This window comes from Sceloporus undulatus, chromosome 7 (genome assembly GCF_019175285.1).
Source record: "Sceloporus undulatus isolate JIND9_A2432 ecotype Alabama chromosome 7, SceUnd_v1.1, whole genome shotgun sequence".
Taxonomy (NCBI): domain Eukaryota; kingdom Metazoa; phylum Chordata; class Lepidosauria; order Squamata; family Phrynosomatidae; genus Sceloporus; species Sceloporus undulatus.
The window spans coordinates 42,579,761-42,594,860 of NC_056528.1; the positions used below are offsets into that span (position 1 = coordinate 42,579,761).

General features: G+C 41.9%; 1 protein-coding gene across 3 annotated transcripts in view; it reads left to right on the top strand.

Moving 5' to 3' along the window:
* The first annotated feature begins 406 nt into the window (after positions 1-406).
* Positions 407-15,100, top strand: part of XPNPEP2 (X-prolyl aminopeptidase 2) — a 34,739-nt gene continuing 20,045 nt past the window's right edge. The window contains exons 1-7 of one of the 3 annotated variants that reach the window (XR_006105004.1): positions 407-653; positions 6,167-6,243; positions 7,388-7,498; positions 8,769-8,832; positions 11,795-11,899; positions 13,352-13,438; positions 13,855-14,001. Coding sequence is in view for 2 of the 3 variants with exons in the window: in XM_042479093.1 (XP_042335027.1) it covers positions 596-653; positions 6,167-6,243; positions 7,388-7,498; positions 8,769-8,832; positions 11,795-11,899; positions 13,352-13,438; positions 13,855-14,001 (649 nt within the window). In the remaining variant the exon portion in view is untranslated. The remainder of the gene's footprint in view (positions 654-6,166; positions 6,244-7,387; positions 7,499-8,768; positions 8,833-11,794; positions 11,900-13,351; positions 13,439-13,854; positions 14,002-15,100) is intronic. The other 2 variants (XM_042479093.1, XM_042479094.1) reach the window with 2 other exon arrangements.

Consider the following 15,100-nt stretch of genomic DNA (forward strand, 5'->3'; position numbering starts at 1 on the left):
CATGTGGCAACCTGGCTGGGGAATTCTGGGAGCTATAGTTCAAAACCTAACTTTCCCAAACTCTGTTTTTATGGGATAGATGCATCCCATGAAGAGGTAAGGAAAGCCAGAGAGATCCATATTAAGCACACATGCATTTACATGTGTACTTGTCAGTTAGTTCCTACCTACAGAGGCCCTTCCCTGTCCCAGTTCATCTTCTTTTTCAGCAAGCACAAGTTTGGCAATATAATCTGCTAACATCTAGTTTTGTCCTCAGATTAAAGCAGTCTTGCTTTAGGCCTAAAAGAAAATAAATCAATGTAAATCTCCAGAAAAAGTTCCAAGAGACAGTGGACTTTCAGCTGCCTTACATTTGGACTTTGTGTCTCTGTCATGTGCCTTGTTATCTGTTTGTTTTATCTGGTGAATAGAATCTGATCTCTGGGGCATAGCGAGCTATAGTATCTGGAAGGTTAACAGGCGTTCTTATACTGCTCTAACATCTTTAACAACAAGACTTGGACATTGACAGAGGGAAACTCTGAGGCTGATTTTTTTTAACCTTCTTCAGAAACCACAGCTTGGTGAGGTCTCCAGTCTGAGAAAAAACATCATGGTCTGTTCCTCTGGTATCTTGTGGGTCTGGATTTCCCTACTTCTTCCTCTTCATGGTACGTATGCTGGTGTGGGTGCCATCTTGCTTTTCTGCAGCAGTTCTTAGCAAGTTGAGCTTGTTTGTGTTGGCACACAGGCTCAGAGCAGAACTACACATTGCACCAGAGCTGGCCCAAAACAGTTGGCTGTCTAATGCAAAGCAGAAAATGGTGCCACCTGCATTACCAACTCAAGGTACATAGTAGCTAATGCAGCCAAATTATCCTGTCATCTGAGACAGAAGACTCACAAAACTCTGGGAATAATAATATGTTCTAATGTGTTGATAACATTTCCTGCTTTTTCACGAGATCAAAAATCAGCTGTTGCACCCTAATGTTAATGTAAATCCAATGTAATGCAGAGTTCCTTCCCAATCATGCAATTAGATAGGCTGCATCTGCACTGCAGCAATAATCCCATTTGACACCACTTTAACTGCCACGGCTCAAGGATATGGAATTCTGGGAATTGTAGTTTATTGCAGCACCAGAGCTTCACCTGAATGATATCAGTGATCCAGGGATGGGGAGAAAAATTGGTTGGGAGTGCTTAACACTTCTCCCACCTACCAGTTCTTCTCTGCAGCTTCTTCCCCTCATTAGACAGTGTCAAGAAAGACAGCAAATTACTAGTGATTTAGGCCCTATACAGACCGGCACTTTGCGCCAGCATGGGGGCAGAGTTGGTGTGTAGTGTCCTCACAACACACACTCGACCCCACCCTCCAGAGCATCAGCATCATGGCGCACCTCCAGTGCTGCGTCTAGATGATGCAGCACCAAACGAGCACTATATATCCGCATTGCCGAAACTATGGTGCCCTTTCAAGCTTTTTGTGGCTCCTTTTTGCACCCTCGAAAGGCCAGATCAGGTCCACGGCGTGAGATTGCCGCAGCCCCAATCCAGAGAGGAAAGGAGCAGCTGCAGGCCACCCCTTTGGGGTGGTTGGTCGAGCCCCTTAATTTATTATATCTTTTGTATTTTTCTGACAGGAAAAACACTTGTGAATTTGTTTGCCTCAAATCTTGATTTGCTTTGAGTAATGCGAAGTATGAGTTGGGCCCATAATTTGCTAGGTTTATACACCTCCAGCAGCAAAATATTTGGGATCAGCAAAATATAATCAAGTGAAAGTAGTTGGCGGTAAAACTGCAGAGGCAAATCAGCAGTAACTTGTTCAGTCCACAATTTTTTTTCTGCCAACACTTCTTTTCTAGTTGCGCTGTGCATGTACAGTATTACAAAGCACAGATAGGTTTGTGCTTGGAAACTCCATGCATGCTTTTGAAGAGACAGTTCCACCAAGAACCAGACATTTTCCAACTTTTTAAAAAACTTTATTAATCATTAAAATATTACATACATCAAACTTCAATTGCATTAGTTCTTTACAAGTAGTTAAATTACCTAATCATTCAACTATATTAGCTACTACTAACATGGACTTCCTCGAAGATAGCGAGTTCCCCCCATTCACTAATCTTATCAATAAAACTAACTCTTATTACTCTACCCATTTTGCAGCTTTTAAAGGCAGAGCAGCAAATAGTACCCCTGCTCAAGCCAAGTCAAAGTTCATATTACACAAACTTTCACATCTACATGGTTTTAACTCATTTAAACTGTTGGAACTCATTTTAACCTTTCTGCTTTACTTGTTAAATTGTTTAAAATTCTCTTAGCTTCAAAAAAAAACTTTTAACATTTTATTCTAACACCGCAAAACAGGGATACCTTTACTGGGCCAACCAAAATGTACAGGATACATTTGCGTGGAGCTTTGAAAGCTTGCAATGTGTATCATGTGCATTTTGGTTGGCCCAATAAAGGTATCCCTGTTTTGTGGATTATGGATGATGCTGTATTGTTTAATATATGAGCTTATTGCTTGGGAAAATAAACCAGCTTATCTCTTCCGACTTCAATTCAGGATCTCCGATGCCCCCAGATGTTATCATATCTAAACAACCACCAATCTAGCTGGGATGCCACTGCCCAGTTGCATCCTGGATTGAAGCCGCTCTCAGCCAGTATTTTTTCAAAGTTGGGGAGTTTTCAATCTCAAAAATTGGCCGGCTGAGCAAAGTTTCGACCTGGGATGCATCCAGGCAGCAGCATCCCGACTAGATCACTAGCAATTTAGGTATGATAACATCTGAGGGCATCCCAGATCCAGAATGTAAGCTGGAAGAGGTAAACTGGTTTATTTGCCAGTGATAAATTCCTTAGTCAGGCTGGTTTTATTGTATGCCGCCCTGAAATTTTTAGACAGAGGGCGCAATATAAATATTTAGATAAATGGTAATAAATAAATTACTCAAAGCCAGAGGAGATGTTTTAGCAACTGAGGCAGGAAAACCCGCAAACATCCCCCTTGCAGTAAAAATACAACAATAAACAACAAATTAAATAATTTTCTGCCATTTAATGACATCCTGCCCTTATTTCATGAGCAGAAGAATCCTTATTGACATTGGTGAGGGAACAGCGTTCTCCACTGCACCAGTTTAGAAGGATGCCTAGAAAGCCACCTGCCACACATAGCTCTCTAGTATTTAAATGCTCTTCCTTGACCATGCTGCCTAATGGTAGGGCCAGCCTTGTCCAATCAAGGCCAACTCCAGGTCATGCACATTTGAATGGTAAGTGGGAAAATACAAGCCCTATAGTTCACCCTGTACCCAAAATAGCCAAGAACTATGCAGTCTGCATACCAAGCCTGTGAGACTGCATGAATTGCTGCTATGAAGTTTTAGTAGCATGCTGTGTGTCATCTCCCTATCCCTCAAAGGATGAGAGAAGGATAGATTTTTTTGAATAGTCACTTACTGCACTGGATTTGCAGTTTTAGCTTTCCGGACACTTGCAGAGATGATGTTTGTGATACAAAAAGATGTATCACCAATGGCGCACTCGTGATGTAACGGACGCGCAATGATGTGCGGATGCTGTGCATCCCTTATGTCAAGATGGCGGTACCCGTGTGGACGGACACCGCCATCAGGCCACCGCCATTACATACCAGGGTTCCAGACCATGCGGTTTCTGCGCCGTCTGGAACCCTAGTATCGCCGCCACCACACCCCTTTTGGCCCGTCTGTCTCAGGCCTCAGATACTACATTAACTAATATAATCAGGTTAAAAGCTGACAACTTTTTCTGAGTAAAGAATCGACTACACTGTTCGTTGGCTAGTATAAAAAGTGATATTCCCACTGCTCAACATGTCAAATCTTTTATCCAGTTTTGCAGTGAATACTGTACATACATGTGTTTTCTGAATACTCTTATTGCATGAGCTTTCTATATGCTCTTCTTTTTCCAAGCAACCAAGTCCCATTTCTTCTAGGTTGGATCACCAACTTTTTTCACTGACCCTGCTCATATGCCTTTTGCAGGATGGCACATAGAAAGCTAAATAGGAAAGTTAGATCTTCCTTGGCATGGAGATAAAAGTGCTGGGGAAAATTTCCCTGTTTAATTTCTGCCTGTCCCCATCCAGCTCTTAAAAGCACAGGGCCAGGAAAAACTGTATGCTGTTTAGATTATGTCAGCTTCTGCCTGCTGCCAAAAGGAATAACGTGGCACATCTGCAATGAGTCCCTTGCCATCCTTCCTGATGGGATGACCCACACACTCTTTACTGGAAGCCAAGCTCAGTGCTGCTAAGGATGACTTATACATCCAGTAAAGTCAGTACAGTACAGTGGACCCTTGTTATACGCTGGGGTTTGGTTCCAAGATCCCCCATGGATAACAAAATCTGTGGATGCTCAAGTCCCATTAAATATAATGGAAATCAAGGTTTGATATTTGAAATTTATACTTTTTTTTAACATTTTCAAACTGTGAATGCTTAAATCAGTGTATAACAAATCCATGTGTATATGAAGGGCCAACTGTACCACTCTATCTTCCTCTCCTAGCAGGATCAGAAACCTTGAAAGTTTCAGGCACTTTCAGATCAGATAAGTGCAAGGCAAGTGACCTTAGCAGACCAAGCTACTAAGGACCCTAGGCTGGATTCTGTATGCACATTTGTCACTGCAGCAACCTTTGGATCATACAGTACGTCCAGTTTATACATCATAAATTAGATGTATGAATAAGCTGTTGAAGAAACATCACACAGCGACTTGGTCTATGGAGGCTGCAGAAGAAGGTGGTTGAATAGATGCAGCACTTCAGACTATAACTGAGGATGCAAGCATGCTGCAAGTTAAATCTAAATCAGAGAGAAAGTTTAACATATTGGTTACCGTGTTAGTTTTCTACTTGCACTGGAGTTGTGTTTTACACAGTAGAGCATTAAAAATGTGGTTTCCTCCACAGTCTTGAAGTGGTATTGTCAGTTCTGGTAACGCATACATAGGACTGAATGGCTTCATTTGATGCTTCAGCCCATCCTCCACCCCAAGCAAAGTAGACTGAACCTTTTGGCATCAGCTCGGCCATGAAACCCAATGCGTGACCTTGGGCAAGTCACATGCTCTCAGCCTCAGGGGAAGGCAATGGCTAACCTCTGAACAAATCTTGCCAAGAAACCCACATGATAAGTTTGCCTTAGGATCACCATAGGTCAGAAACGACTTAAAGGCACACAACATCAAACAATGGGATGGTGTCTTCTTCCATTCCTGCAGGTTAGTTTGAAGGATTTAAGACACATGCAGAACAGAAAGTGGGTGGAAGAAATGGCAGGGGTGTGTCTGTGTCACTAGTGTTATTTCTCAATATCTCCTGCTAAAGACAATTGCCTCACTCTGCTAATAGATTGCAGAGAAGTTGCTATGTTAGTCAGTTGCATCATAAAAAGGAATACAGGAAAGAGAGAGAAGAAATGTGGCAGCACCTTTGAGACTAACTGGTATTTACTTCAGCATGAGCTTTCATGGATATAAACAGTCGGAGCGCCACTGTGTGATGGCTACCGGAAGAACCTGCTTATCTCCAAATGCAAGAGGTAGCAATAGAGCCAGTTGGTGCCTTTGGTAGTCAGCAAGGTTTATCCTGGCCATGTGGGAATTAGTCCAGTGTAAAGCATCCACTTGCAAAGGCACCTAGCCATATCTTATTGCTCCTGCCTTTAAAAATCAAAGCAAAACAAAACCTTAGGATCCAGCATCTTACAAGGATAGGGATGTACATTCATATTTTTGCAAGGATATAAAAATTATGGTAATTTGTTATTTTTCAGTATACTCTTGAGAATAACTGCTGGGGCACTTGCTGCATATCCACCCTGTCTATGATATTTGATCCCTGTCCTTTATCTATCCTTTTTTTAAAAATAAAAGAAAGTAAGGCTGCAGCCTTTTTAGAGGCAGAGATACACACGGAAATGTGCTGGCAGTAATCCACAGAGTCACTCCACAAATAACAAGCCTCTTCCTTACGTCCATTTTTCTAAGCAAACAATGGCAGCAGAACAGAGACGGCTACTGAGGAGCAGGCTGGCTGGCTCCCTTAGTCCCCCAAAGCAGCAAGTTTCTTTTTGTATTCTGAGTTTTCTTTCTTTCCACTCTAGGCTATGTGACAGGTTATCCCAAGCCAAAAATGTCTGGATCATCGAAAGACACCAGAAACTGTACAGCAACTCCTCCGGTAAAATCTTGTAACACCACAAGTCTAATGTGGGAGGGTACGTCAGTGGGTGAGAGGAGGGAGGGAGGGAGGGAGAGAATCCAAGACATTTTGCTGCCTGAGACAAAGGACAAGATGGTCTCCTTTTCCATGCTGTGTAGAGAAGCTACATGGACTGTCAGTTACTTCTTCAAAACAAGGGACAGGTCAGTCAATGTTCTACGCTGCCTCTGAGTGAGCAGACTAGCTCAGGAGACACAAGGTGGGGCATGTAGCAGAGACATAGTTCTGCCCTCCAAAACCTAGCCACTACTCCATTCCTCTCTGCAGCTGCCTAACTGTAAGGCCTAATGGCAGAGTTGGTCTTGTGTTTCTGTGTGCCAACTCTGGACCAAGACATTTTGATGCCTGAAGTAAAGGCAAAATGGCAGCCTCCCCTCTACATACAGTTAGCTGACTGCAGTGTCTTGAAATTTTACTTTTTTGGATGACAGCTCCCAGATTTGCCCCGCTAGCATCAGCTCTGAGTAACTGATTAGTTGAACTTTACTTCATCATTGGCAATAGGGCATCCTTCCTTCCACTTGCCTGCCTAGTTCTGACTTAAGCTATGATCCTGATGTGTTTCTACATGCATTTTTAATGAGATTTCACAACCTTTTCCAGAGTGAATGGTGTCTAGCCTAGAGCCCTAGACCAACCAAAATGTTAGTGTTGTTTTGGGACCTTGACCTAACACTGAGTAAGCAACAGTGTGTTCCCCAGTTCTCTCCTCTCTGCTTGCTCTCCTTTTCACCCATTTTATCCTTAAAACAAGCCTGTAAGATAGGTTAGGTTGTGAGATAGCAACTGGTCCAAGGTTACCCAAGCATAACCAAATATGAATTTGAACCTGGTGGCACAGTGGTTAAATGCTGGTACTGCAGCCACAAGGTTGTAAGTTCTATCCTAGAAGAGGGCTCCAAGGTCCACTCAGCCTTCCATCCTTTCATAGGCCAGTAAAATGAGTACCCAGCTTGTTGGGGGCAATTGGCTTACCCATTGGAAATGGCCTAGAGAATGCTAGTTCACTGATAAGTGGTATAGAAATGTACTTGCTATTGCTATTGCTATAGGTTCCACAATTACAATGCTGTGCTGATGATATCTTTCTTTGTGATGTCAGTACTTACCTCCTACAGTGATCAATACAAGCGAGCGGCTGAGCATCCTGCGGCATCACATGCAGTCTTACAACCTCTCTGCCTATATTGTCCCTGCCACAGATGCACACATGGTAAGACAAAGGACGCAGCATCTCTCCTATGATCAGGCTACTGAAATTCCTTGCAGTGTTGGACTTCCTCAGATGCAGAGTTTCCAGATGTCTTGTACAAGTCTACAGTCTTTGTGTCATGGTTACTGGCAATGGTAGGAGATTAGGGAAGCTGAATTATTGCATTTGAGAAATACCCATCCAGGTATTGGATTGATTTTCCAACAAATTCCCTTTACCTTAGTCTAGAGCCTTTTTCTGCAGAATTCTGTGAGCACCTCATTTCCCAAATAGGTTTCTGAAGCCTTAGCCTGAGCACATCTGGAAGAAGTGAAGATCATTTCTAAACAGCAGCTTCCTATCTGCATTTTTTTTTTCTGTATCCAGAGAAAAGCTGTGGCTGAGTATACAAGGGGAAGTTGACATGTTTGCAGAGCAAGGAGCAGGATCTGGATACACACTAAGATTTATTGGCAAATAATGACATATAACTTATAAAACCATACAGGATATATTGCCAGTATGATATATGCATATATGAGTGTCTATATTTTAAACTGTTTTTTAATATGACACCTTGTTATTTCTGATATAAGCATCCATGCAAAACTGGCAAAGAATTTTAGGCGTTTTGAAATAATTTATTTCCTTTGCTGGTTCTGATGACATGAACATAATTGGTTCTGCCAGATGAGGCCAAAATTTTCAGAGGTTGCTGGAAGATGTAGTATTATTGCAGTTCTCAGGGTTTGGTTGTTTGCTTGTTTGCTTGTTTTAATATCCAAGCAACATTTCTGGTGTCCTGGACTGTTTTTTGATACTTCCCAGGAGCAGCTGCAACATATTACAGTCAGCCCTCCTTATCCACGGATTTTTTATCCACGGATTGAAGCACCCACGGCTTGAAAATATTCCCAAAAAGTATAAATTCCTAATAGCAAACCTTGATTTTGCCATTTTATATAAGGGACACCATTTTGCTCTGCCATTATATTTAATGGGACTTGAGTATCCAAAGATTTTGTTATCCAAGGGGGATCCTGTAACCAAACCCCAGCGGATAACAAAGTCCCACTGTATTCTCAACCCAAATGGGTTTCTTTTTATTTCCAAGACATATCAGAACTAAAAAAATGTATCCTTCTCTTTTTTCTATTTTTTTTAAAATGGTTAAACTGGATGTCATCTGATAATCATTTCGCTTTTGCAGGAGAGGAAGGGGGTTAGTTTAAATCACATTTTCTCTCCCATGTGATAAACTGCTTAGTTTCCGAACTTGTCTTTTTCCTAGAGTGAGTATATTGCAGAACGGGACAAAAGACTATCTTGGATGACAGGCTTCACAGGATCATCAGGTGAGTACCCTTTCAAACCCGCCATCCACCTTCCTTGACCAGCTTTCACTAGCCACCCAAATCCTACAGACCCTATATGCTGTTATTCACAAGGAATCAAAACCAGTACCTGATGGGAATGTGAAATTCCAGCCCTAGAAACGTGAGGAAATGTAAAAACAAGAGCACATCTGAGCATATGAAGGTTACACTTGACACTGGATAACTACATCTCATCTCCATGATAAGCTGGCAAAGCCTCTGTAGTCAAAACATGTGGTTTCCAGAGCCAACACCAAGCAGCTCCATGCACACATCTCTAAATCCTTATGTCCATCTCCTTGGGAATCTGTTTGGGTCGGATAGAGTGTTCCTCAGCAGATCTGGCTATCCAACAAAAATTGATGGGGCTGGACATCGTACTGTGGGCGAAATATTGACTTGTCTTAGACAGTTGGAAATACTCCAGAATTAAATTGCTAATATTTACGAAATCTCAAAATTTAAGAGAAAATTACTGGAAAATGAAACAGAGATAGCATCTAAAACCTAATAAAATTGCAAAGGTATACAAAACTGCCTCAGATCTTTGTTGGTTTATCTTTTAAATATGCTGAATAAGGTCCCACACCAGATTGAAAAGAAATATTGGCGCATTACGCTATATTTGATATCAGTGGCCAGAATAGTAATTGCTCAAAAATGGAAAAATCAAGAAATGCCCACATTAGATGATTGGCTAATGAAATTATTAGAGATGATAGAAATGGATAAACTGACCTGTCACCTGAATAATAAAGATATGAATGAAATAGAAGAGGAATGGTTCCCGATTATGGAATTCTGCAAAATAAGATGGATGTAAGGTGTAAGTAGAATGAATGCTTATACAAAACATATGATTAGTCTGAAAGGAAATTACTATAAATTCTAGACTAGATTCCAGCAAGACTGTTATAAATTTGTAACGGGTTTATTCAGGTGGTGTGTCTGCTCCTTATCTACTGGGCCTCATGTTTTAGAAGCACGGTGGCACTGACAGCAAGTTATGTGCTTATTGTGGGAGGTATGTCATTTTCATGGTCATGCCCTACTGTTCATCCCACATGCTTTAGTTCCTCCTTTTCTGGGCACTGCCAAGGCACTGTCTCTGCCACATTATAGGACAGATGGCAGTGGCAGTGTAGCCAAAGGTTTCTGCTCTTTTGCAGATCTGAGCATATGTTGTATTTACTACTGGTGTAGTAACAGTGTATTTCCAGCTCAGAAAAGTTATTTGAATCCCCCAGCAAAATTCCCTACAGCCATACAATGGCTGGCTGAGGATTCTGGGAGATGGTGTTCCAAAAAAACTAACTTTGCCAAGCTTTGTGCAAGCCCTTTTGTAATTGTAGCACACGATTACTCTGGCCACCGATTCATTATGAAATTCATAAATTAAAAGAAAGATAACAAATACAATTGTTAAAACAATGGTTCTTTACTGAGTTCTGAAATAACAAGCGCTGTGGTGCAATAGCTGGCTTTAATATCTTCAAGATGCCAGAAAGTGTCCTGTGTAAGTCATTGTAGGCAATTTTTAAAGATAACAATAGAAACCAACAAACAAGAAACATAAATCTTATGCATCTGATTTTCCACATCTATAATTTGAGTGTGAAATGAAATGTACATCTGTATTTGGTCTATGAATGGCTATCATCCACACCCTAGCTTGACATTAATCTCATTCGCCTGCCTTTAAAAATACTTTTCCATATTTGGAAGCCAGACTTAATTTTAATTAGAACTTTCTTAGATTGAATAAGAAGCACATGTTTCTAGTCAGGTGCAGAGTGCAGTAGTCTTTCCATGATGAGGGATAATCGTATCCAGCAAAACAAAACTGAGATTCAGGGGAAACAGTTTTAACATGGAAGCAGAACATAGAAATGTTACTTTTGGGAACAAATCCCAAAGGGCTCATTCCCACTACAATTTTCTCCGAAGCGTGATTCGGACTATATGACCCTCGTTTCCATTTGAAACCATTTCCAATCCACCTTTGAGCGGCTCCAGGTAGAAAACAACGGGGCAAATGTAAAAACCCGGGGTTTCCTGACACTAGTTTGAAAGTAGTTTTTCCCCCCCAAAGAATTGATTCTGAAGCGTGCCCAATAAGTGGAAACGCCAGAGCAGAATCGATTCTTTCTGAGGGGAGGTACAAATGGCAGAGGGGTGTGTACCATCCCTCCCCAGAGATGTCACACACACCCTGAGTGCTGCCTTTTTGGGTCCTTTTTAAAAAAAAAAAATAACCAAAAAAATTGATCGATTGGTCAAGCAACTACTTGCAAAGTCCTTTGAAAGTAGTTGCTAAACCATTTTTTAAATTTGATTTGAAGAAGAAGAAGGGTCCCCCTCCTCCTCCTCCTCCTCCTCCTCCTCCTCCTCCTCCCGGGTACCCCGTTTTTCTCTCCATCCTTCCCCAGCCTCTTCACTCCCTCCCCTGGCCCCTGCACTCCGTTTCCCGGCTTTCTCTCCATCCTCCTCCTCTCCGCTGCCTCCCCATTTCCTGCCATGCTCCATTTCCTGCCCTGTCAATGCCCTGGACTCTACTCTGGGACCAAGGTAAGGCCAGGGGAGGGAGCGGAGAGGAGGAGGAGGAGGAGGACAGAGAGGAGACCAGGAGACGGAGCACAGAGGCCAGGGGAGAGGCCAAGGCAAGGCCAGGGAATGAGTGCCATCCAATGGCAATGACAATCATGTCAAAAAACATCAATTCCAAAAAAGGTCCCAATTCATAGTATGAATGAGGGACCTTTTTGAATCAATTTACATAGCGGAGGAGAGCCAGATCGGGAATCAGATTTTACGGTAAGTGGGAATGACCCTAAAGTAACTCTTCTAAATTTTGCATGAAAGAATGTGTTTTCAAAATAGCCTCAAACCACTACCACCATCTCCCTGATTTTAGCAATTAATTCCTACCTGTTTGTCTTAGGGACTGGTGTCATCACTTTGCAGAAGGCAGCCCTCTTCACAGACAGCCGCTATTGGATCCAAGCTGAGCGCCAAATGGATTGCAACTGGGAGCTGCAGAAGTCAGGTTGGTTATCACCTGAATCATACCTTTCTGCTCTCCACCACCTTCTACTTTCTTGTCCCAAGTTATATATGGAATCACATACTGTATGTGGACCATATATATGGCATCACATTTGTGGACCTCCAAGGTCCCCGAGGGTTAATACGGTCCCCTAACTACTGAAAGTTGTCTAACCTGGCCCACAGCAAAGAATAACATGGCATCTCCTCATACACATTACATATACAAAGGCATAGCAGTCATTGGGTACCCCAAATAGGAATTCTGCCACCCAAATTAAACTTTCTTTCAGTACCCCAAAACTTCAGTTGAACATTTAGAAATAGAGTTTAGGCATCCAAAGAAAATAATCTCGCCAAGTGACCAAGGGAATGCAAACAGAAGAGTTCAAGCGATGGATGATTTTTTGATTTCTCACCACGTACAATGCTAGAAATTTATGAACTGAAGGAAAAGTTCACTGTGGGCAATTTTTTTTATTTGGAGAGGCAACTTTTGCACACACACACACACACACACCCCTCATGCATGTCACCACACTCCTAATGCTGACTTTGGACCTGACCTGCCCAGAGACTTAGCTCTTCAGTGGAATCCTTGCCCTGCCTTTTCCTGCCTTAAGGACACAGGAGGAGAATGTGGGAAGGAAAGTGGTGAGCAATTTGACTAAAGAATTTCATGAAGGATGTAAAAGGAAAAACAGATAATGAAAGAAGAGGTATGTCTTAGAGATTCTGAAAAATGGAAACTGAGTATATGGTATTACTGGTGACTTTGTATATTTATAAACGGATGTACTGTACGTATGGTTTTCTTTTTTTCCTAATTTAATTTCCCTCTCTTTAACTTCTTCATTGTCTTCTCGTATGACCTGTATATATTTAACAAAAATATATTATAAAAGAAAAAAAAGAAAGAACACAGGAAACTATCTTCTAATGAGACAGACCATTCATCCATTCAGCTGTGTATGGAGGGGACAACATTTGACCCCGCAACTGACTTCAGGTCTTATCACCCCTCACCATTGGCTATTCTAGCTACGACTGATGGGACTTGTAATCCAACACCTAGAAATACACCAATAGCCTACCCCTGGTATATCCAGGTCTGTACTGATTCTCTGAGGTTTCAAACAGAAATCTTTGTGGCCTTTCATTGTTGGGAAAGACTTGCAGGAACACAACAACAAGTACAATATATCTAGAAGTTACTACTGGGTTGTGGAAGATCCATTTACTCCGAGTGACAATGGCTTTCTAGGTTTTCATACTGGAGATATCAAGGTTTGGCCTGGGATCTTCTACATGGAAAGGATGTGTTCTTCCAATCATTTTTGGTCACTCCAACAACTGACTGGCTTTGTTGCCGGTAGAGTGAGTTACTGCTGGGATGGTCCAACCTGCACCAAGACACTGGGAAGTTACTGATGGTTTGTCCTTTCTCTTTCAGTTTGGATTCCCTCTATTGGGCAGTGGATAGTTAATGAAGTTCCTGCTGGGAAAAGGATTGGATTGGACCCCTACCTTTTTTCCATTGGTAAGAATCACTTCTTAGCTGAATCACATGAAAACAACTAGGGATTATTCAGACCCTGAACCTGGAAAAGTTGCTTCTTGGAGTACAACCTCTAGACTACCCCAACTGTCATAGCCATTGTAATGCTGTCCTAGGAATTCTGGGAGTTGTGGCCCACAAAAACTATTCCAAGATCTGTTCAAGTCACAGGGGGCTGACAGCGATGCATGGTAATCTTTCCTCACTCTGAAATGTCTCATGGTCCCTTTTCTTCTGTTGCCATCCTCCACTATACTTTGCATATTTGAGTAGTGGGCTGATTGGTCTTGCCCTTCCTTGCCCCAACAGCCACTGCCTAAGGAAAACAGCCCTGAATTGATGGGGAGATTGGCATGATTCTCTTATGTCTATATACTTGTCATGTTCTCTTTCCTTAGATAACTGGGACAGCTACCTCCAAGTCCTGGAGGATTCAGATCGGATCCTTGTTGACATAAATGACAACCTGGTGGACCTTGTATGGGGTTCACAGAGACCTCTTCCACCCACCAACACAATCTACCAGCTCTCAGACAACTTCACTGGTAGGTTCTTACGTCATGAATGAAGTTGGCTGTCTGTTTCTTATTCAGGCAAAGGAGAGAGGAAGCAAGGGCATAGATAAAGGACATGGAGGGTACTGAGTACAAAAGAGTTCCAAGTTTATTTTCTGCTGCTCAAGGAGATAGTGCCCAAACCTGTGCACTCAAATAGTTGTGTGTTTTCAAGTCCTTTCTGACTTATGGTGATCCAAAGCAAACCTATATTTCTTCAAAGGGTTTTTTGCCATGGCCTTCCTCTGAGGCTGAGCATGTGATTTGCCCAATGTCACCCAGTGGGTTTCCATGGCCAAACCCAAATTTGAACCCTGATCAAACCCTAATCTGGCTCTCAAACTGCGACACCATGCTGGCTCATTTAGGCCTTAGACAGGAGATGTTAGGCCCTGGCTTAATATTCCTGCAGCTGCAAGTTAGTCCAATGACAGAGCAAATTGCTCACCAACCAGCAGTTGGCAGCAGGAGCACTAAAAACAGGGCTTGAGAGCATTGCAGTACTTTGCTCCAGGGGTGGGAAAAGTGCAGCCCATGGGAATCACGCAACCCATACACCCCATTTTGATGGCCTCTCAAGTATCCTATTAAACTGTCCCTCACTTAAGTACTGTAGATATGTTCCTTCTTTAACAGAAAAAAATGTTTTTGTATTTTTCTGATTCCAGGATCAGAAATAATGTAGAATTAATAATGATAAGTTCCTGCATCAAAAAAAGAAGAGCAGTTCAACATGTTCAGCAAACCTTTTATTTAAAATTAACAATAAGCATATGTCAAATAAAAAAGGTCAAATAAGCCTTGCATAACTAAACAAAAACATTTTGAACCTTTTAAAGACCTTTTACATATCTCTTCCAAAATGCAAATGCATAGTTCTTTTTTAGTTTCTTGGAGGAGAAACACATAATGCACCATGCCACTGGCCTTGGCACCAAATGACACCTAAGTAGTGATTTACCCATAACGTTAAATGTATCTGACCATTTTGGAGCCAATTACAGAATTACACCACAAAAGCAGGGATGTTGACCCTTATTGCATTATAAGCATAATGTAGCTGTGCTTCAGCAATTGGGAGAAAAGAATC